The sequence below is a fragment of the Ixodes scapularis genome, unplaced genomic scaffold, assembly GCF_016920785.2.
Source record: "Ixodes scapularis isolate PalLabHiFi unplaced genomic scaffold, ASM1692078v2 PGA_scaffold6__148_contigs__length_123643588, whole genome shotgun sequence".
Classification (NCBI taxonomy): Eukaryota; Metazoa; Arthropoda; class Arachnida; order Ixodida; family Ixodidae; genus Ixodes; species Ixodes scapularis.
Genome location: NW_024609881.1, coordinates 84,872,032 through 84,895,735, shown reverse-complemented (window position 1 = coordinate 84,895,735; position 23,704 = coordinate 84,872,032). Strand labels below are relative to the sequence as shown.

Here is a 23,704-nt window from a genome sequence, read left to right as displayed (position 1 = left end):
AAACACCGTAGACATTTCACATACTCATCATTTTATTTCTCAGTCGGCAATCCCCAACTCAGCCCTCTTCCCCACTTACAGCCGTGGAACTAGTCGTTTCGTCGTTCCCTCGACATTGGTTGGCTTCGTCCGGCTTTGGGTCCGTAGCATCATCTTCAATTCGCTCGCTTTCGCCTGCCTTTCCAGAAGTGCAGTCTCCCTTGCAACCACTGGCTTCGTCTGACTTCGAGTCCACATCGTCGTCTGCAAGTTTGCCTCCGTTTGCTTCCCTGGCAGCGCCATCTCCTTGGCAACCGTTAGCTTCGTCCCGCTTTGAATTTGCGTCGTCCGCAACCCGACCTTCAGACGCGTTTTCTGCAGCGATGTTTGCACCCGCGGAACTCGTGACATCTGCCGGCTGCGTGGGTTTCGTGACCTCCAAAAGGTTATACTTCTTGAACTCTAGGTAGTTCGGCAAGATGGACACGAAGCAAATCGTCTTCTGCACGTCCAGCATGATGACCAGCTCCGGCTGGCGCAGTTCACCGATCCACTTGGGCTTGGTGGCTCTCACCGCCTCGACAACGTCTGTGAGCAGGCTAGCGCGACTGAGGTCATTGTTGTGTCGCACTTTCTTGGCCACCAGGAACGTCCGGTCGTCGTCCTCGTACGTGGACAGGACCGTTTTGACTGCCTTCTGGATGGCCTCTGTGTTGGCCTTGCAGGTGAGTTGCACGGGAAGCAGACGCAAAAGGAAGCGGCTGCGCTGCGACTGGCACTCCTTCAGGTCGCTGAAGATGGACGTCGTGAGCCGGCCCGGCTCGTCCACCTGCGGCCAGAACCCAAGATAAGCAACCTTTCAAAGCTTCTAAACTAGGTAACTGCCTCAAAGAAAAAAAAAGAAAAAGTTACTTGACCATGTTTCTTTAAAGAAGAAATCTAGTTTACCGAATGTAAACTCAGTTTCTCCTCTAACGTCACGGGATGCCGTGATGACGTCGTGGTATCAAGAGACTTTCCGTTTTAGCACTGGTCCTGTCTTCGTGTACATGTCGTCTGTTCTTTGTGCTATTTACATCCATTGTGATTGAGCAACGAGCCCACCTTAATGCTTTGAGGCGTGACTTCACGTGACATGAGGTCGCGTGACTATAATGTCACATAACATCGGACGCAGTGGAAGTTCAGCTGATTCGCGACACATTAGATGCATCTCAGAGTTTACCAAATATGATTGAAATATGCTTAAAATTTTGCTTCACACTTTTTCAGGGACACTTTTTATGCAACAGCAGCCCTAAACAAATTTCGTGTAAAAGAAAATAATGCTCTCTTGTTATAGAAATTTCATGGCGACAAATTATGTTCCTAGGTCCTTGCTTTCGTGTTTCGGTTCTCTCGTTTCAGTATGCAATCGTTTTACACTCCCTTTAGAGGATCACCAAACTCCCCAAAAAGGTGTTTTTTTTTTTGTTTGTGTTTTAAACTACCTGGATAGAACATGTTTGCCATAAAACAACCTTTACCCCCCCCAAAAAAAATTAATATTTTACTGCAACATTTACGTCTCAGCTCTCAAGTCGAAAGACTCATTTTGAATCTTTGTAACACCAAGTTCACTGTCCCTCCAAGCACCAAACAAAGCGCGAGAATGTCCGACACCGCCCTCACCGTGGTGCTGACGAAGAAGTTTCCGGCCACCTCCGTGCTCATCTTCTTGAACCGCCTCGGGAGGTTCGACGACTCCTTCAGCTCCTTCAATTCGTCCGCAAGCTCGTCCTCAACGTCCTTTACGATCCCCTCGTCTTTCTTCTGGAAAACCACAGATTGAACCAAACATCGTAGGCATCGATCGTAGGCATCGGGGGCCGGCTTAGCTACGATAAAGCGCGTGTGAATGGCGCGTTAGTAATCCCACCCTGCCAGTGCATTGAAAGTGGTCCCAAAGAAGAAACAAATGACGCTGCAAAAGCCGGAGTGTCGCGCTGTCGGACGTCGCAGTCCCAGTATGTGAGCGAACGGGGGTGTTGCCGTCGCCGCGGCGTCCCAACTCCCGGCTGCAGAAGCGTCCGTGGACTGTTGTGCCGAAGAGTAACCTGCGGCAGAACGGCCGGCAAAAGCAGGGAACTTCTACAACGTCATTAGGCAGAAATCAAGGGACCACTCTTTAGGGTGCACTAAATGCGCCGGTTGGGGAAGCGTTCCAGGCTCCATGGTTACAGTTTGTTGCAGATTTAGAACGGTGAGTCAAGCAACTCCCATAAAGCCCTCTGCTTGCCACAATTGGTGGCTTCCTCCTCTCCCCCCGCCCCCTCTCCAGCGCGCACACTTCACTGAAGTGGAAAGAGTGGAGGGCTTTGTGGGAGGAGCTTAAGTCCCGCTATTCTTAACCTGCAACAGATGATAAGGGAGAGCACCTGCACTGATGATTTGTGCATCGTGTATAGGAGCACAAACTCGTCTGCTTCTTGCACGGGGGTCACGGTGACGTCACATTGAATAGCGGGTAGAGCTCAAGGCAGCTAGCATTGAGGTCTACCCACCATCCAATCGGAGCTCGGTGTTCTGACGTCGCCGAAACCCCTGTGCGAGAAGCAGACGAACTTGCGCTCCCCATAAGGTGCAGCAAACGAATCGGAGGCATGCGGTTTAGAGACGCTCGTTTTAGCGAACGCCGTTTTCTCGACCCCGGTTTACCGGGGTCGAGAAATGCCTTTATAGAAAAGCCAGTTTAGAGGAAATGGCGATGAGCCTCCTTTTAGCAAGTTCGGCCACCACGAAGCGGCGTGTACGGGTAAATCAGGTGAGTTAACATCTTTGTAATGAGCCACTGCAGACTGCCGCCGCGAAGCGGTGGGAGCACATCGGGGGGCATGGCCTAACACGCGCACCAGTGATACACGCAAGAAGTAGGAAAGCCTTTTTTTAAAAATAGTCCCCTTTTCGATAAACGGCGTTTCTGTAAACTGAGGCTCTGCTTTCCCTAAACCGTGCCGATTCTCTAAAACGTGCTTTGATGAAATGGCATTCGATCAACCGTAGTAAGCCCCAAACGAATGTGTAGCAAGGGCAAGACGTGCCTAATAGTTACTGCGGCTACAGTAAGCACAACTTTAGACAGCCGCACATTTGCAAGTACAGCAAACTAATTCGTACGCTCCTTGTGCTAATGTACAGTTACGTCCGGCACCGAGCTCCGACTGGTCACGTGAGTACCCACTGTATCCTCCAATCAGAGCACGCAAGCTCATCCGGTGTTCGTCCAGTGAATGCAGTGGCGAGCTCTGGTGTTGTCTTCTAGTCGCAGCAACGTCTGCCTCGTCTTTTCTACGACTTAAATTCACTGGTTCTTTGCGACCAACGAATCCGCTTGCTTGCGGAATGAAGTAGTTTGGGGCATTCACTGAAAAAGTCACGACCGAGATGCTGTTTGTCATAAACCGCTGAAAATAGCGTCTGCTGAGATGAAATATCGTCTCGCACGTGATCAGTCCCTCTTACACCTTTTCGCACCTCCTCTTTGACGCACGGAGACTCCTCGCTTTTTCCTACCTCCGCCTCCGCTCTCATGCGCGAAGGAACGCGTTTTGTTCGGCTTGCCCGCCGTACACCAAGAGGATGGCACACAAACTCCCCGAGTAGTTAGTTCATAACAATGATGCAATCTACATTAGATGTCAAGAAGCACGCAGCGCGCTCAAACTAACCAGCGAATGTATGCGTAACGCCGACACAAAACGACATTTGGAGCAAGCCCGTATTCAGAAGAGTCAAAACCGTTGACATCGCTTACCTCAGGGCCCCAGAGCTTGTCGGCATACTCGTTCAGGAGCTCGTAGCAGTCCTTGGTGGCGTGAAATTCGCTCCTCTCGAAAGTCGCCAGGAACCCTTTCATGCCGGCGCCGACTTTGTCGAGGCAGCCCTTGTGGCGCTTCTTCGACATGTCGCAGTAATAGTTCTTCTTTCGCTTTTTGCCTTCTTTCGAACTCATTTTTGTCCCGAGTTAATGCTCTACCAAGCCAACCAAGAATTTTGAAGTGCGTCGATTGCGTGCTATCCTGAACCAAGTGTTTCTGAACGACGAAGCGAACAAATGGACTGACTTTAAGACCTGCGTCCTTTTGAGTAGTAGTTACTGGAAACAGCAGAGATCAGTCAGTCTTTACCAAACGATATTTGGCTGGCTGCGTAAACAGTTAAGTCTCATGTTCCGATTCGTTCCTCACAGCCACTGTATCACAGCCAACGCAGCCAACGATTTTGCCGATTTTGCCATTTTGCTCTCAGCTCAGATTGCTGATAATGGAGTGCGAAGCTGGACTGCTGGCCCAGTGGAAATGGATGACAGCTAGCGTCACCTAGTTCGCAATCGTTACATTATTACACAAGGAAGTTGAGGAAGTGTCCGAAGCTGCATTGCTGGCATCGGTCGCAAGCAGTTTCGTTCACATTGTGCAACCAATACAACTGCTTACGCGGTCTTTCAAGCCGGTTGCACGTCTGACATCTGACTGTTTTAACTATCTCAGCTGATCTAACGTTGGTGTCAAGACTGTCGTTGTGCCTGTGGTTGTGTCCACCGTTCTACTGCGTCGCGCGACGAAGGACCCATCGGTTCATCCCTGGACGCCTGCGACCAGTCGCTCTACGGTCAGTTTGTGTTTGTTTTTTTGGGCTTGCACTGAGTTCGGAGCTCAGTGATGTGCCGATAGGCGAAGTAAGTTGGCAGGAAAATAAATTCGGCCCACGTGACGCCACCCGTTCCACTCTGTCACCGAAGGTGAAAGCGTTGGATCAAATTTGCAACGAGTGTCGGTTCCGTTGGCATCTCGGCGGATGTCCCGAGGATGCTTTGCGGGTTTTCACGGGACTTCCAAGTGTTCTCTTAAATGTACAACAGTCGTTTCCCCTTTAATCAATGTAAAATTCTCTCTTTTAAACGTGAAACGTTCTTTGCCCAGGTGTTTGGGAATTTTGTGAAGCCCAAAAGTGAGGCCTGGATAGAAACGTGGCCGCGAGGCTCGACATTGATTGGTTCTTTTCTGTGTGTGTGTGTGTGTGTGGTGTGTGCTGACGGGAGGTTGAGGAGGGAGGGAGGGCGGAGAGGCCATTGCAGTAAAGGTGTTTGACGTGCCGGGAATCTAACCCAGACCATTATTTGGCTAGGTGGGAATCAAACCTAGACCTTTTTCGCATAGCCTCATACCAGCGTGCAACTGACATACCCCTCGACCTGTTGCATTCTTGGATTGCTCGCTGACACAGGGTATGCAACCGCCATGGATATGGGCGAAAGGACTCGGAAACGGACGTTGTGCTTTAGTTAGTTCCGAGCGCTTCTTTTTACCGTTACAATTTCCAAAAATCTATGGTTGTCTGGCTGTCACTGTGCCGTCGTCAGGTGCGCAAATGATTTTAATAAGCGTAAAAGCAAGAGCAGTAAGTGTGCCATGAGCACAAGAAGCTGTAGTGCGAGTGTGGCTGCAATGCTAGTGAGCTTCACATTTTCCCCAAGAACCCTCATTTATGAAGTCAGTCGATTTCAAGCGTGAATCGCGAGGGCTTTGTATCAGACTCATCGTCATGCTTATGGTCACGACCACTTCGTCTACAAGAAGAGGACCGATTTCAACCCGGTGCAGGTGTTCCAATTAGGTTATCAGTGCAAGCTTTATGGCATATGAAGGGTATGAAAAAGTCTACATACCACCACTCAAGATGCAGGTATGAAATGCCGAGAGAATACCTACGTAGACTACATTAAGCTTCTCATATATACCTTCGTTCTGGAAACTCAATGAAAACACCCACCGGCTTCGTCCTCATTCTTTTGAGGCTGGATTCAACCGGTCAAGCTCCAGCAAAGTTACTGCAGCCCACCGTAGCTAAGTCTAGCCAAGTTCCTCCCATACCCACACTGTTGCCTACCCAGATGGCTGTGCTGCCAGAACTAGCCGGGAATTCAAATTTTAAGCCGCTAGATGGCGGCTGCGCAATTCTCAAGATGGCGGCGCCCTTGAAAAAAAGGGTCTATTAGCCCCAAGAAGATGAAGTGGCGCCACCTGTTGCGACGTAGTACCGAGTATCACAAGACCGCTTCTGCACTTCGTTGGTAGCCTGTAGGTTGAGGTGTATCATTCACAATTCATGTTTGATTGGCCAATTTAAACCAGGGTTTGGGGTTGCGTGTGACCTAATTCTTTCGCTGTACTTCTCGTCAAAATTAAGCGGCGCGACAACAGTGGCGTCACGGCCTATGGAACAGGAAGGACCCAGTGGCCCAGTTTCGTATCGTACTGACCACGACCAAGTCTATCGTTGTCGTGACTTCGGAGGCTCGTCAAGAGACCAAACAGATAGATTCTGGGGTAGCGTGGTTCTTGAGGCTAATTTCCTATTTTTTCAGCCTGTCGGAAGCAGACGGAACAAACAGAAATCAATCGCGACGATGGCCGAGCAGGCGTTGAAGTTGTCATTCTCTCTTTCGAACCAAAAATAAAAATGTTTTTATGACGAAAAGTTTCGCAATAAATTCAAAGGTTATATAGTAGAGAATTTCAAAAGTCTTACCGTTATTTTTAACCAGTATTTGTCTTGGGACAACCATGTAAGCTATATGCTTCCTAGATTGTCCAGGTTCATTGGATTAGTCTCACGAAACTGTTTTATTTTACCAAACAATGTTAAAATACTTATATATCAAACTCTATTTATATCCCACTTAAACTACTGCCACCTGGTTTGGGGTACAACCACCAGTTCAAATCTACAAAAAATACATATATTAGAAAAAAAAATTGTCCACCTCATTGCGAATGTTTCTTATATGTATTTCAAGCACCCAGGGTTTGTTTGAAAAATATAATTTATTGTGTGTTTTCGATATGTATAAACTTATGGTCCGCTTTAAGGTAGAAAAAAGAAAAAAGAAACGAGGATATTCTGGCCAAACTTGTTAAGAACATATGTTAGCTCCTATCCAACTCGTTCAATCTATTCCAAGTATATGCTACCCACTTTACTGAATTTTCTCTTAAACAAAAATGTTGATATAATGTCTGTCACAATGCGATTTATTTTCTTACCTGAATTGAGTAAATTGGTTTTCTGCGATAGGTTGTAATCTATGTTTTGTATACAATGTTGATATTTTGCTGTTGCTTTGTATTTTAATCTGTCCTATGGAACTGTAAGGGAGCAGGAGGCTCTGTCATGCTGTTAAACAGCTTTTTTCCCGTTTCCTCCATTCCTGTATTGAATGGGAAATAAACTTTATTATTATTATTATTATAATTATTATTATTCCAATCACCTTTTTTTTTTGTTTTTTTTCGCAGTTTGCTCGCGCAGTTTTAGAGCAGCACACAAGAAATAAGGTGCATGCACCACATGATGCGAGGGCAATTCATAGCTTGTTTACTTGAGCTATACATCAAAGAAAGCAGCAAATAGAATTGAAGAATGTGTCACTGCGACAAGAACGTCCACTGCCACAGCACAACACTCCGAAACTGACAAGGGGACGACAAAAAGATAAGACTCACCTAACCGGAAGATCTAAGTCAAGGTTCAAACTATTAATACGGAATAAGTTCGCTTAAAACCGGTTTGCGCAAACATATTTATTTAACGAGTCCGCTGGTCGTAGGCAGCAAGTGTTGAGCACCTTGCTAGGCCTTCCGACCCACCTTGCTTGGCCTTCTTCACCGACTTGAGTTGCCGCTGAAGTTGCTGGGATTGTTGTCGTTGCTTCCGGAACCTGTGAATCGAGCATCTCCTTTCATTTGCAGCTTGAAGTCGGGAAATGCACAAAGAGCATGTAGAAGTATGCTCGTTGGTCTCCATGGCGAAATATCCAGGCGGTGTTGGTGGCTATAAAGCTATCGTAGGATTCTATCGTAACTTACACACAACTTCCGATCGTTTCGCTTGGCGTATTCAAATTTGTTTTTAGGTTTCGTCCTACACACGTTTTGTGTGGTAGCAAAAACAAAGTACACTTGGAGAACAGCTTCTGCTGCCATGTGCTAAAGCCCACTACCAAAGCAAAGCAAAACGGTGAAAATACCTGGCCTTGTCACGTGACACTTGTCACTACGTCACCATTGAGCGATCGCAGTACTCCAATCGATCCCACTCGGGGCTAATAGATTGTTCTTTGGCTAGGTGTTGAACATCTCGTAAAGCCCGAAAGAGAAGCCTCGATAAAAGCGTGGCCATGAGGCTCGACACTGGTTGGTTGACGGTGGGAGAGAAGTAAGGTGCTCGACGCTGATTGGTTAACGGGTAGGTAATGTGACCAGGGGTGAGACGAGGAGGAGAGGAGTGGGTAATAAGGTTCTGGAAGATCACCAGGCTTATCATTTCAAGTGAACATATGGCACACATTAAATTTTCTGATGACGAGCGCCGTGGACGTAGGCATCTACTCGAACAGGCTAGACGTGCTGCTAAACGATTGTATGTTTGTGATGCTGGAATGTTTCATGTATGCAACATAATTGCCTATCAATCGTTTTTTTTTTCTTATGTGGGGGGGGGGGGGTTGTATGGGGGAGAGGCTTTTAAATTTCAACATTAAAAGAAAAATGGGCAAAATAAAGCATAGTATTAGCAGATTTCTGAAGTTAAGATGCTTTCGTGTCTTTTCAGGCCCAGCGTCACTGGCATAGGGAGATCTTGCTGGCAACATGATGAACCCCAAGCAATTTTGGACGTGGTTGACCTATAAGCGGAGCTCTTCTCCGCCCCCCACCGAGGGCTACATTCATGCCAATCGTCTCCAAAAAGCAGCAGCCTACCTCTCTCTCCCCTGCACTGAGAGTTCCACACGCCCGTGTCACGTCCTAATTCAACCCTACGCTTGGAACCAGCTCCTGTTCATGGGCGACATGGAACTGAGAGAAGTGGTGACCGGAAGTCTCGAGCTCCATCAGGCGGTGCCACCCAGACGTCTTTGGCACCCTGATCGAACCCGCTTCTCGCAAGAGATGGCTTGGCTCCTGAGGGAACATAGATGCATCAAAGCCCTGAGTCTTGTCCATGACATAGACCCCGCATTTAGGGACCTGCTCCACTGTGCCCTGCTTGTCAACCAGGGGCTGAAGAAGCTGGTGCTTGGGGGGTCCGACTACCCACAGAGTGAATTCGCTGCTGAAACTGTCCTGTCTCTTGTTGGCGCCATAACGGAACTTGAGGAGCTAGAGCTGAACTGCCGCATAGATGACCCTGCCGCGGTACAGCAACTTGGAAATACCTTACAGAAGATCTCTACTTTGACATCCGTCAAGATGTTGAGGGTCAGTGTGGACCCCGCCAATGTAGAATGCATGCTTCGAGGGTTGAAGTCCAACCCCAACATAGCCATTATCTCTGTTCAAGACTTTTTTCTGAGGCCAGGCACGGCTCTTGCAGAGTTTGCCGCATTCAGCAGGTACTTAAGGGTGTTGGCTCTGCGATCCACCACATCAACTGATGCGGGAGACCTGGAAAACCTTTTTGAGGCACTGTCGTCTAACCATCACCTAGAAGAACTGTGCCTCGAGGATTTTACCCTTGACGGGCGAATGATCGAGGCCCTTGCGAAACTGGCAGCGAAACAAGAAACCCTTAAAGGCTTAGAAGTCAAGTGTGACAAAGATCATGGAACCATCTGTGGAGCATCCTTGGCTAAGCTGGTAGGTCGTGACACTGTCCTCCACGAGATGGTGCTCCTAGGTGGAAAAATCGACTGTCTCGTCACTTTTGGAGAGGCTCTTGGTGTAAATACCACAATGACAAAGCTCTCCCTCCGTCTGGTCGACGTGAAAGCTGATGAACTTGAGTTGTTTTTGAAGGCACTTGCATGCAACAAGTCACTTCAAGTCACTCTCAAAGATGTTTCTGAAGAGTTGCTGAGCACCTTCGACCAACTTCGCTTAGAAGCAGGGCTCAAAGACAGGGTGACGCTCCATGCCAAGTTCAAAGATCCTTTCATGTTTGCGAGTGCTTTGAAGAAGTGCACAAAGCTGCCTCTGACCAAGTATGAGCCTTGCAGCACCGGACGAGACTTTCGTCCCGATGCGCTTTATGAGCCGGCCAGCTACTATCATCTCACACAGCTCGGCATCAAACTCGAAATGCAGATAGATGACAAGTCCGCGGCTGACCTCGCACTCTTCCTGTCGTCCACAAGAACACTGACCACCGTGGAGCTTTACTTCCCGACCACGGTTGCATCGACACATGCCATTCTGGGTGGACTGTCCAGAAACACGAGCATCTCGGTGCTTCGAATCTCGCATTGGACCTTCAAGGCTGCGGAGGTGAAGGGCCTCTGGTACATGGTGGGACGCTCCAAGACCTTGAACGAGCTACTTATAACCGACATGAAATGTGCAGGGGTCCCCACACCTACAGTCATACCGCGGTACCTGTTCGACAACCACTGCTTGATCAGCGCAATCATCTATGCTAATTTTGAAGGCAACACTGCTTTGTTTGCATTGCGGCTGCTGAGGGTGCTGTGGAGGAACCGGCTGTTGCTGCGCATGGCAGAGCAGTTTGTTATGGGAGCGCGAGACAAGTGCTATGCCGAGGCCTTCAAGAAGGTCGTAGGAAGCCCGGCCCTGGTTGCAAGAGTGCAGAGGGCTGCCGGCGAGTCGAGAGAGCAGGCCATGGAGAGGGTGATGGAAAGCAAGCATATCCCTGTCTGATGTCTCCTGATCAAGTTCTGCTGTGGAACCAGCCCTTGTATATGGGTGACATGGAGTTGGAAGAAGCGTGCTTGGAAGACTCAAGCTCCTCCTGGTGATACTTCCCAGACATTTGTGTGCATAGAGTGCACCACAGTGTGCATCAAGTGAGCCACAATGTGCATCGAGTGTGCCACAATGTGCATAAAGTGTGCCACAATGTGCATCGAGTGTGTTGCAGTATGCATCGAGAATGGTTGTGTCCAGCTGGACCAAATCGGCATGGACAAAGTGGCATTGCATCCAGAAGTACATCAAGGTGGCAGACTTGAAGGCTTTGCTGTAAAAGCAGACTGGACTTCAGTCTCCAGTAAAGAGACACCATCATCTGCTCCGACAGCCACGACAGCAGCCAGCTCTTACGTTGCGATGCCACAAGGTGCCTTGTTGTTGCCGCATTCTATGGGATTTTCATTGTCGTCATCAAACTTTGCTCTTTGCGTTGCAACATGTTTGCTTCTCTCGGCACAAACATAGAACTGCCGGATTGATGGGGTCGCATATATAAAAGCAAGGAATATGTGTAACATGGTTTTTTTTGTAAAGGATGTGCTTGTGACCTTGCAAAACAAGGGGATCAGTGGATGAGTGTGGTAGCGCACCACAGCTCGAAGCAGGTGGAGCGAAAGTTTGCACTGCAGAACCTGGGGATCTTGGGTTCAACCCCTGGCCCCACCTGTTTCGATCTGGGCAAGCACTGTATTGGAGTGTGTCGCTGCTGCGTGATGCATGTTAAAGACCCCGGACTAGCATTCATACTTCACTGGAAAAATTTCTCATCCACAGGGAAGACACAAGGTGCCCATTTAGGCCGACCAACTTCCCACTGCCTAAGCATGCACATGACACTGTTCGAAAACAAGGTTCAATTAGAATAATTATCTATGGGGGGGAGATGCAACAATGTTTTTTGTACTGTCAAATGCTCATTAAATGAGAGGATGTTTGGTAGAGTGGTAGAACGTATTACAGGAACGTGCAAATATGCTTGCCGACATATTCCTGCCTGGTCCAGAGATCTCTACCACCTTATTTTGTGGCACTGATCCACCCCATCGGACCATGGAGTTCTTATGTTGCATCAGTTGGCTTAAGCAACATTCTATTTTTATTGCCTGTGGAAATCTGTGATTTTTTAAAAATTATTGCATTATTTTTTTCTGTTGCATAGGGTTTGTTTTATATCTTTTAAACGAGAGATCATTTAGAGGGGCAGTCACATGCTTCTTTCATGGGTGGGCACCTTTTTAGAACGCAGCTCTTAGGCGCCCGTTTCCGGCCTGAGCGGCGTCGCCGTCGCCGCAACCAAGGTCACCTCAAGGTCGTGTGACCCCCCCCCCCCCAGGTCACGTGACCCCCCTCCCCCCGAAGTCACGTGACATCCCCCCCCCCCCCCCTGAGGTCACGTGACCCCCCGGAGCATATTAAAGAGTGAGGGGAGGAGAAGGAGGAGGGGTGTACCCTCCCCTCAGTACCCTTCCCCCTCCTCCTCAAGAGCTGCGCTCCAATTCGGCGTTACAGGGAGTTGTAAACGGCTTTCACTTTTTCTTTCTTCTTCGTTATTTTATAGCATTCCCCGCAAGATATACCAGACTGCTGGCAGATCTGAAACTGCTATATCTGCAATCTTTCAAATGTCCCTGTGTTTGTCTACTGCATTTGGCAGATTCTGTTGCGTGTGTCTGCTTAAACTTGCTGTAAGGATATATTAGTGATTTTATTTTAATCTCTAGCTTTCTGCAAGGTCTACCATTGCATTTGAAAAAGCTTTAGGCTGATACCTGTAAATGCTTCTCTCTCAGCAGCCTTCTTTTTGTTTTGTTTAAAGGTGGAGTCACTCGCACACTTGTTATCTAGGTATTATTTCGGTACTGACCAAGAGCTTGTTTAAGATTGGACTGGTTCTACTCCCTGTGATAAACTTTTTAATGCCTTTGAACACTGTCTCTGTTTCACCAACTGTTTCACAAATTGTGGAACATTGTGTTCTTGCTACCCCTTGCTGGTGTTCTCAGCAAAACACCGATAGGAAGTTCCTTCCAGCCGAACAACAGCAGACATCTTTATATTTCCAACACAGATGAAATTACGATGGAATAACAGCCAGCATATGTTCCAAACGTTCCAGTTAATATGCATAAATATTGTATAATCGCCATCTTTAATTTTTACACTTCTTTTTACCTGCCCCAGGGTTACTATGTCAGTCTAAAAAGGAGCTCCGGCAAAATATTTATTTTCGCCGATTTGCAAAATAAAAAGTTAAGTCTGAATAAAGTTGTTTCTTTTCACAAAGTTATTGGATTTTCGAATTTGGTCCGAGACACTCTACTGGTAACATCGAAAATGCGACGTCATATGTAATGTGGCGGCTGTACCAATGTACCACCTAAAAGGTAAGGCCTGCAGCTTCCCCCCCCCCCTCCCCACCAAACATTGTCTCAAGCAAGTCCACGCAGCGCCGCCTAGCTTGCGTCGGCGTCGTCGACGGCGAGTCTTGCAGTTTCTCGCGATGTTGGCATGTGGCGACGCCGAGACGTATACGTCTGCTACTCTGCGGTGCCTCTCGCCAACATTTGGTACGTTTGCCGCCCGGGGCGGGTCTACCAACGATGATGTCATATGGGCAGGCCTCGTCTCGTAGGTAGTATTGGCAGTGCAGCTTGTTCCCGGCAGGTCACAAGAAGTTTGACGGTGCGAAACGAATGATAGAAAAGCTCATGCCAGCAAAGCGAATAAAAAAAAAAATGACAGCACCTCCACGTGGTGAATGATGTTGATTGGGGCGAAGCTCTGGTGGTGCTGATGATACTGATTTTATTGTTCATAGGTAGCGCTGATGGTGCTGATTTTTTTTTTATTGCTCATAAGTAGTGCTGAGTTCCGGGTTGCGTTTCGACTTCATTATTACTGCTTTGTGGTCGGTGAAATGCAGAGCTAGTGGTTCTAGCGGATCAGCTTGGATCCGCTAGAAGCCGTGGGAATGCATCTCCACCGCTGAAGTCAATGGTCCATGTCAGAAAGAGAATGTGTGGTATGGAACGTGGTTATGTACGCGTTTGAGCATTTGACCGCAGTGCCCTTTCATCTATAAACTTTGAGCCAATGCATGCAAAGTTTAACGCGATTATATATGCATTTGACCGCAGTGCCCTCTCCTGTATGGACGTTGAGCGGCTACCGGCAATGTTTTATCCATGACAGAAACCCCAGCTCTTGAGTTACTACCACATCTCACAGCCCCCTACTCGTCCCGCAGTCGTAGCCAAGTGGTTAAGGCGATGGACTAGAAATCCATTGGGGTCTCCCCGCTCAGGTTCGAATCCTGTCGACTGCGCAAACATTTTTTCTTTTTATGTGAGCATGGACGATGGAGGGACGGACAAGTCTAGACCCTAAGGAGCTTCGCCCCTAAAAATGTGCAAATGCTGCGTCTCCTAGACTGCCCGCTTCCCCACCGGGGAGTGTGGGAAGACGTTAATGCTGGTCCTGGCGTGACCTTCACTTTCTGTTTTCTCTATGGCTGTTTTGGCACCTTGTGCTTGTTGAAGTGATTGAACACAGTGCCTTGTGTTCGTTCACTTCTTCGTCCCTGTCTTTGTTTTCGGCGCTATTACTTTTTAAAGACTATGAACCAACTAGCCCACCTAACCACTTTGCTGTTCACAATTTAAAATAAATAAATGGCGTGCTGAGAAGAGTAAATATGTGACTATTCCGAAAATGTGTTTGGACGGGGTGGCCCGAGAAACTGCTGGAGCTCCTCTTTTGAACCTGCTCGCCTGCATTCTCGCTTTAATTCCGATCAGTTCTCCTTCTTGTAACGAAGCGCCGCGATATTCTCGAGTATTGTAAATTAAAACGTCACCCTCTCCATAAATACTTTTTTATTAGACCTAAACTTTTCTTATTAACCCCTGTAAAGTTACCGTTCCCACGTACATCAAAGCACTGCGGCCAAACCACCTCTACGAGCGTTCGCGGACATTGGACTGAGGGTACGATGCGTTTGCAACACCATTTTCCCTAGAAATTTGGACATGTGTCTTACACCAACTAAAACCTTCTAACTGGCATTTGTACCCTAGGTTTAGAATATGAGCAATCATTTGTACGATCTGGCACGGCCCTTCACCGCACAGGTTATAATCTCCCAGTTTCGATAAGTTTTTAGCGTCGACATAAAAATTTAGTAACACTATCTAAAAAAAGGCATTAGCTATGCGAGGAGAAGCAGAGGGAGGCAAGAGCACGAGGAAGTCGGAACGCCGGGCTCTGGTTGGAATGATTAGTGGGTGGACTCAAAGTTAGCTGCCTCTGTCTCTACTTGCTCTTCCTACGCTTTCGTTTGCCGAATGCCGGCGTCCTGTGTTCGTGCTCAAACAGCGAGTCGAGAGAAAGACGGCTAGCTTCGCATCTACCCGCTAGGATTTCCAATCAAAGCTTGTCATTCAGACGTCCCCGCGCATTCTCATCTTTTCCTTTCCATCGGTGGTTCGGAGGAAGCTCTTCCCAGCTTCCCCAGAGTCCCTCTCATCGACTGTAGGCCCATTCACCATTCCTCTAGTTCTCACCAAGTAGGTTTAGTCGTAGCGCTATGCACGGAGCAAAAAAAAAAACACTCGCGTCGCAGCTATCGTGCCTTAGTTATGACCGTGGTGTAGCATGCCAGAATCTACGGTTTTCACTGACGTGGAGTCGGAATTACAATTTCAACCACAAACTGCAGGAGGCTGATGTGGGAAAACCTGTCGCCGCACCACCTTGCTGTGCAGCCGGTGATGGGATCGCACAGCAGGCCCTTTGCAGGCGGATGTCTTTGAAAAGGGTGCAAAGAGCCCTGGTAGAGAAAGTGCAGGAGCTTGCTGATAAGTTCGAGAAGCAGGCCATAGAGAGGATAATGGAAGAGAAACGCCTGCTCAACTATGGTGCCTGGAGCACGTCTCCGACCTGTGTTCGGCTTCCCACTCCGCCCGCGCATCGAAAGTGGTCCCAAAGCGGCAAGAAATGATGGCGCAAAAGCCAGTGTCACGCCGTCAAGCATCGCGATCCCTGCGGTTGGTCGTAGAAGTTGTGGCAAAAAGCACGAGCGAACGCAAGTGGCGCCATCATTGCGACGTCCCAACTCCCAGCTACCATGAATTGTCGAGCTGGAAGGCAACCTGCAGCGGAACAGGTGTCTGCCACATTCAACCCCGCTGCTATGACACCACCCGGATTGCGGCGGGCGACAGTGTGACACTTTTGTGACGTCGTCAGGCGGAAATCGAAGACTAGATTTTTGGACCTGGTAAACAGACCAGTGGGAGACGCATTTCAGGCGCCCTACCTGCGCTACCTCAACCGATGTATGGATGGATGCTAACCAGAGCTGTATGTAGACCGACACGCGGCCTTGACGTCCCAGGGCTGCGGCGGCGCTGCGATCGCGCCGGAGCCGTGTGGTGTGGGCAAAAGGGCGCTCGTTTTGCATGGGCGTCGTAGCATTTCAGCATGCCGCGAAGCTCTGTAGCCGTTAGTTGCACCGAAAGGTACAGCAAAAGTAGCGGGGTGAGTTTCCCCAAGTTCCCGGCTGACTCTGAAAGGTGCAGAAGGTGGAGAATATCCGTGGATCGAAAATAATAGTCGCCTTGCGCGTACGACCGTTCGTACGGCTAACACTTTCTTGAACGCAAGTGTGGCTTCCATTTCAATCTCCGTCATGAGGCTTGCTTATGTGCAGGAAAACCGTCGTCTGATCGAGACCTCCGGGATTTCATTCCCACGGTGTTCGCGCACAAAGCACCAGCCAAGCACTCGTCGGAGGCTCGCTACGCCCGTGCTACTATGGTGCCTGGAGCACGTCTCCGACTGGTGTGTTTAGCGTCCTATCCCGCCCATACATCAAAAGTGGTCCCAAAGTGGCAACAAATGACGTCACAAAAACCGGAGTGTCATGCTGTTGCATGTTGCGATCCTGGCGGTTGGTCATAGAAATGCTGTCGAAAACCACAGGCGAACGCAAGTGTCGCTGTCGTCACGGCGTTCCAGGCGTCCCAACTTCCGCCTGCTTTAGCTTCCGTGGACTGTCGAAGTGAAGAGCGACCTGCAGCAGAACAGGCGTCTGCCACATCCACCACAGCTGCTGAGACGCCACCAGAGTCGCGACCGGCGACAGCATGACACTTCTACGACGTCATCAGGCGGAAATCGAGGGACCACTTTTTTGAACCCGGTAAACACACCAGTCGGAGTCGGAGATGCGTTCCAGGCACCGTAGTGCTACCAAACAGAAGGGGATCGGCGACAGAACAGCAGTGTTGTAGGCGTTACCGAAAAAAATGTAACGAAATACGTTACTCCCTACTTGCGAATAAAATTAATGCGTTACCCCACTACGTTACCTAAAAATAAAAGGAATGGGTTACCGATAAAAAGTAACACACGTTACTGCTGCGTCACTTTTTAAATTATGATTTAACCCTTTTTACTGTTTGGACGATACAGGTATGCATAAACTGATATATCAAGAAATATTATGTTTATGCAGAAACTGAACATAATTACTTTATCTCTTTTTACGGTGTCGCCTAGATACGAGAAAAAACGCAAAGAAAAACGCAGAAATTCACATGGCTTGACGCCTAAAAACACAAAAAAAATTGAGTGTAATTTCTTTAAGACTTGGAAAGTAGTAACGAGTGACGTAACTACTTTACTTGAAATAGTAACGTAAGTATGTTACTCGTTACTGTGTGGAAAAAGTAACGAGTAGGTTACTACGTCACTGAAAAAAGTAACGTGTTCCTGGTAATGCCGTTACTTGTAACGTTATACAGGATGATTGAAAACCTGGGACTGGTTTGAAAAACAGAAAATCTTCACGATTTTCTCTTTTTCAAACCACAGTCTCAGGTTTTCAATCATCATGTATAACTTACACCAGCTCGCCTGCACTTTAAACGTTTTTTCATTGACTTGCAACGTGTTACCGCCAAGACTGCAGAACGGACAAAGCGTTACTGCTTGTCATGCCTTGTGGTCATGAAGGTAGGAAAAATATCATACCTTGACTCGAAGACGCTGTGTGAATTTAATGAACTAATAAATGCAGACCCAGTCTGCCGATCCCGCCGGCAGTGCGGAAACCGGCTCAAAGTAATCATAGGCCTCGAGAGACTTGTACGCCTGCACCGTGTCGGCCGTGAACAGGCTTGGAGAAAAAACTAAATAAATGACGATGTGAGCCATCGACGTCCGTGGCAGCAACTTCACGTCGGAACTCCAGCAGGCCTTGTTTGCGGCGTACAGATCTTTGAAGGCAACGCCGTCCAAGCAAAGTTTGTTTCGATACCGCTGCCGTTCAGGCTCGGGTAGTGAGCTCAAATGGTCGGGCATAGCATACGACATACGTTGTCAGGAAATACGACGCACAAATAAAGCTAAAACCGTCCCTACAACGTCAACAGCGAGCGCACGCCACACAACGCAGTGGCGAAAACAAAAAGAGCCGAGCCACTTTTGCCCACACAGCTTCCGCGCATGCGCGGCCTTCCGGCCGTGCTGGTAAACAGAGGCGTGTCGGTCTATAGAGAGAGCTTGGTCAATGGAAGGAGCGGGCAGAGCCAGGGCATGCACGAGACGCAGACAGAAGGCTTGATCTGCTCTCTTGGCTAACCATAAGCCGAAAATAATCCCCTGGCGGTGATAGTGATAAACACTTTTAATAGGTGCGTAAGAGTAAAATGAAGTAACTCTTCATGGTTGAAAATATAGTGCACGTAATGTCTCGACTATGATCATGCAAAAAGATGCGATTCGAATGTGCCGCTCAAACTCCCGTTTTGCTTGATTGGAGTCTGACCACTCAGACGGCAGTTTCCCAGCCCTCGGCGCCTGGCATACGGATCATGTCAATCATTCTTCTAGATTTTAATTTTGCATGACCATGATTGGAAAATCACATGCAGCATATTTTCAGTCACCGAGAGTTACTCTGACGCAGTTATTTTGTTTATCGCAACCACCGCCAGGACGGTTGCAGCTCCTGGCTGGACACATTTGAATATGTGAAGACGCCCTGGAACACGCCCAGCCTGCTTTCGACGAACGGCACCTCCTCATTTGCCTCCTATACTTCTTAATGAATGGTCAAAATCTGTGGACCTAATGCTAACAACTGTACCCTTTATATCGGGCAGTACCTTGCACCACCTAGCCTAGAAACTACAAACCAAAAGTATGACTTTGCCCTTCTAAGCCAACTTGCTTTCCTTCTGCAATCAATCCTGGGTGCAGTCAGTGTTGTCAGACATACCGTGGTTCGCTTCGAGGGCAACCGTGTCCGGCTGGGCCAGATCAGCTGGAACAACCACATCCGCAAGCATAGCTTAGGGTGACAAACGTCAACAGAGTGAAAGCAGACTGGACACTGCATGTTGTAAGACGCCAATGTTCTGTGCCAAGAGTTTGTCTAAGCGGTCTGGTGCTTTCGTTGTGATATTGGAACATGTTTCTAGAGCCATGGACTTCTGTGGTTAGAGTCTGTAAGGTTGGAATGGGAAAGGGGAGAATCAGTGGTCGAGTGAGTCGGTGCACATTAGCTTGGAACACGTGGAGCAAAAGCTCGGGCTGCAGAATCCAGGGATCCTGGGCCGGCACGTGGCCGTGCATTACCACTGGGCGATGCACGTTGAAGAACCCAGGCTAGCAGAGGTACTGCACCGTCAAAATTCCTCATCTATAGCTGAGGCACGAGGCGCCCATTGGAGCTGACGAACTTCCCGCTGTCTAAAGTGTGTGTTGGTTTAGACAGCGAGACCTTGGCCAGCCTCAATGGGCGTCTTGTATCACTGCTGTAGATGAGATTTTCCCAGTGCAGCACAACCGCTAGCCCGGGGCCTCTAACGTGCATCACGCAGTAGTGATACACGACCGCACGTCGGTACGATGCTCATCCAGATCGAAACGGGCAGGGGTAAGGATTAAACCCAAGATGCCTGGGTTCACTGAACAAACGTGCACACAGCACTATTTAGTTGCACCATGTCAAGTTAGTGAATTCGTTAGTGAGCGACAACTCTCGTAACCACGAAGAAACAAAACGATGTCATGTTGAATGATGATGGGGTACAGCTACCCGTCAGAGTTTGCGTGAAGCGCGTTCGCCACCGCGACCCAGTCGTCCAGTTGCGCGACCTTGTCGTTGTTCGAAGGGGCCGTGCTCCAGTTCCAGCAGACGAACTCGTCGAACCTGCCCGAAGCGTAGAGCGACTTGGAATCCGAGTCCGTGGCTGCTGTCTTGAAGACGACGCCAGCGAAGTCTGGAGGAACCGGCACTTGCCGGCCTATGAGGGGTCGTCCCCTGAACGACGCTTTGAGCACGTCCTTGGAGTCTTGCACGGGCTCGACGAAAGGCTCGAAGAAGGACGACACTTTGGCGGCGCCACGGTGCTTGATTTCGCAGGGTAACAAGTGTCCGCGTACCTTTTCCTCCAGCCTGGAGCTTTCAAGTTTGAGGTCGGCGGCGGCTGCCATTGTTTTGATGTTGCGATGGTTTGCGACAGTGGTTTGCGATCAAGGAGGTTTGCGATAGAAAGATCAACGGCAAAAACGAAACACAAGCGTTTTGAAATTTGGCGGCATGTAGCGTCATCTAGCCAGCATGATGCAACTAAACACTCAATTGTATTGTTTTTAATAAGTTTTATGAGAATGATAACTTTATTGCTCTATTCTCAAGATATATAAATAAACTAGGACTAATATATTGAATTTCGTTATGTATTTTGTATTGGTAAAAACCAGAGCCATAATAGTGCCATCTTGAGGCGGTTACTGTAGGCCCACAAGAACCCGCGAATATTTGAAATGGCGTCTGAACAACATGAACAGTCGCGCGGTGTCCTGCATCAAACTCAGAAGTCCAAATCATGTACGAGTTCCTCTCTCATTTTTAAAGGTTTAAGAAGGAGTAGGTTTCTGTTAGATGGATAAAGGTTGACAGAAATGGTGGTGGAATATGCAACCTGAAACGCGTGCGAGCTGGTGAACAAGAGGCTGGGATTCAATTTATCAAATTAGATTGCAATTTCTCTCTGGGTATTTAGGTCGATGATCTTAATAATTTTCAAATAAATACATTACTATTTTTTTTTATTATCATGCTTTTTTTGGTTTTGGGTAGCCGAGTTTTCTCTTCATACACGATGGCCTAGGGAGGCGCGGCCATGCGACAATACAGCCCTGGGAGGATACGTTGTTGGCTCTGACAGCTCGCTCTTGGTCGCAGGAGCTGTAGCTTTGGTTGTCTGTGAAGCTACGTGAAACGTAGTATGCGGTACCTTGCCTACGTTTCGCCAATTTCGCGATTTCGAAATAATCAAGAAAAATTGGTCCCGCGAATAATTCAGCTCATGGTAACTACACGATCATGACAATCTGTGCCGGCAAAACAATTCCGAAACTGGTTGATTTGCGAGTTGCACGTGCGGCATCGCACCCCGGGCCCGCCCAAGCCCGCCGCGGCTAAGTCAAATTTTCCAGGACCCCCCAGACGAAAATCCTGGGCGGGCCATGAGGCGAACAATCATAATTAAGAATTAAAAACCTTGAGACAAGAAAACAAAAGGGACAGACACACCACCATCACGTGGTGCGTATACGCCCCATTTGTTTCCTTGTTTCATTTTTTTTTTTTTTATTGTTACGTGTCTTCTGGGGTCTGGACCACTTTCTTTCTTCGCACTAAATACACGGTAGAGCAACGAGACATCCCTCTCGTGTGTCTTTTCCTTTGACCTAAAAAGACATTTCTTTTTTCAACGACAATTTTGGGTTAAGGGTTGAGAGCGCCAGACTTCAGAGCGCCATAAAATTAATTAATATCAAGCGAAGACGGCGAGTGCTCACTTCGAACTGTTGTTTTGTTCGTCCTTCATGCCTATTATATAAAAAGAGAGAAAAAAAAAAAGGGAAGGGGATACTCGGGTGTTGCCCACCGCACCGCAACCGGAGATACTTGGCGCTCTCAACTCTGGCGACCACTTCAGAGGACCGGGCCTGATCGATCCAGGGGTGCGAGTCGGGGCTAGTCCCGGGAGGGTCCCCCACCATCCCATAGCCGGAACGTCGGCCGAGTGTGGCCCCCTTCGCCTTCCCAGTGGTGGTCGCTCGGAGAACCCGGCGCCTAGGCAGCGCCCGCCACTGTGCCCGATGTCATGGGGGCCATAGACCCTGACTTGACCAGCCATGACACGCGTCGGGGTAGCGCGGGCCGGTGTCGCCCGGATGCCTCGCGCGTTGCAGCGTGCGCGCGATGCGCGCCACCGCGTGCGCCGACGGGCAGCGAACTCACGACCTCCCGATGCCGAGGAGGACGCCTCGTACCACTGAGCCACAGCATCGGTAGCTCAGGACCCGGCCGATGTCGTTATTTCTGTCGCACTGATTGGTTTCGTGATGCAAGATGTCTGATTGGTTTCATGATGTAAGTGTGTGTAGTAATAGTTTATTTACATAAAATTTAATTTGTCATTTGAACGAAAACCAAAAATATTCTGGTTTCCAGACGCTTTGTCTGGAGAAACGCGCGGCAGTTGAAGCCGTTGAAGCAGTCCATGTGGAGAGCAGACGATATCTGGTTTGGAGAGGTGGCGCAAAAGTGGAAAGAGATGGCTAGGGGTGCAGGCAGGAGGGGGACCAACGTCTGTGTATGTGGAAAGAGGGGGGAGCAACAGCCTTTTTCGAGGATTTGGAAGTTTGTGTCCCTTTGTCCGTCATGTTCAACCATCACCAGCTCGTTTGCGCCCTAGCATTAATTGTTAATTCATAACCAGCTTCTTTTTGTATTCTATCGTGTTCATTGCCTGTTGTTTAATTATCCTTCTACATATAATGTCAGCAATTGTAGTTTTCGGACCACATCCTTCCACTGGAAACTGTGCTTGCATACTCAAGTAGTGCATGATTTTTTTTTTTTTTTATTGATTTGAGGGACATTGACTGTCCATGATATCTCCAAATACATTTGACATCTCGGTTTTCCCTCTCCGAACAATATCTCTCTCTCTCTGCTGCTGCTTGCATGCTCATGATTTTTTTTTATTGATTGGGCGGACATTGACTGGCCATGACATCTCCAAATACATTTGACATCTCGGTCTTCCCTCTCCGAACAATCTCTCTCTCTCTCTCTCTCTCTCTGCTGCTGCTTGCATGCTCACGAGGGACATTGACTGTCATGGCATCTTCAAATACATTTGACATCTCGGTCTTCCCTCTCCGAACAATCTCTCTCTCTCTCTGCTTGCATACTCAGGTAGTGCATGATTTTTTATTGATTTGAGGGACATTGACTGCCATGGCATCTCGGTCTTCCCTCTCCGAACAATCTCCCCCCCCCCCTCTCTCTCTCTCTCTCTCTCTCTCTCTCTGCATCTCTGCATGGGTTGGTTATCTTCTAAAGGGCGTCATAGTCATAGTCCTGACACAAAATATCGGTGGTCGTCCGTTGTTGGCCTTGTTTCTACCGATTGATACGCGGAATAATGTCCGCAGAACAAAAACTGCGTCATATAGTTACTTCTTAACTCAAAGGTTCACCACCATAACCAAGAAGTATGTACATAAACGCTTTTGGACATTTTGCTTGCTCCCTCTCGTCTGCTACCGGAATGACAGCAGACAACGTCAAAACTTGCGTCAGAATTAACTCGCGTTCAGTCTGCCTCGTTGCGTTCAGTGCAGAGTTCTTATAATAACTCTATTATGCCCCCCCCCCCCCCCCCCCCCCCGCCCCCCCTCCCTGAAACCCCTAGCTTGTTCGTGCAGTGCAAGCATGCATCGTTCTCAGCTGTCTTTTTGTTTACTTTACTCGGCAAAAACAAAAACAACTAAATTAAACCGTTTGACGTCACATTTTAGTTTCTGCCCAACGTAGGTTATGACACCTAGCACTCTGATCGTAAAACAAATAAATGAACGCACACAATTTTTTTTTTTATTATTTTTTA

At 48.4% G+C, this 23,704-nt stretch overlaps 3 protein-coding genes across 3 annotated transcripts; 1 reads left to right on the top strand and 2 right to left on the bottom strand.

Annotated features, from left to right (window-relative positions):
- Positions 1 to 14: 14 nt before the first annotated feature.
- LOC8028717 (THUMP domain-containing protein 1) lies at positions 15 to 4,341 on the bottom strand. The gene is made up of 3 exons (XM_029993855.4): positions 3,773 to 4,341; positions 1,651 to 1,791; positions 15 to 808 (listed from the first exon to the last, which is right to left on the bottom strand). The coding sequence occupies exons 1-3, from the start codon at positions 3,968 to 3,970 to the stop codon at positions 59 to 61; spliced, it is 1,089 nt and encodes a 362-aa protein (XP_029849715.2). The 5' UTR covers positions 3,971 to 4,341; the 3' UTR covers positions 15 to 58.
- A 40-nt stretch (positions 4,342 to 4,381) lies between these two features.
- LOC8028710 lies at positions 4,382 to 13,007 on the top strand. The gene is made up of 2 exons (XM_002401199.5): positions 4,382 to 4,629; positions 8,632 to 13,007. The coding sequence occupies exon 2, from the start codon at positions 8,670 to 8,672 to the stop codon at positions 10,671 to 10,673; it is 2,004 nt and encodes a 667-aa protein (XP_002401243.3). The 5' UTR covers positions 4,382 to 4,629; positions 8,632 to 8,669; the 3' UTR covers positions 10,674 to 13,007.
- A 6,773-nt stretch (positions 13,008 to 19,780) lies between these two features.
- LOC8028716 (ribonuclease H2 subunit C) lies at positions 19,781 to 20,240 on the bottom strand. Its single transcript, XM_002401200.3, has one exon. It carries the CDS (start codon positions 20,226 to 20,228, stop codon positions 19,827 to 19,829), a length of 402 nt encoding a protein of 133 aa, XP_002401244.3. The 5' UTR covers positions 20,229 to 20,240; the 3' UTR covers positions 19,781 to 19,826.
- Positions 20,241 to 23,704: the final 3,464 nt, after the last annotated feature.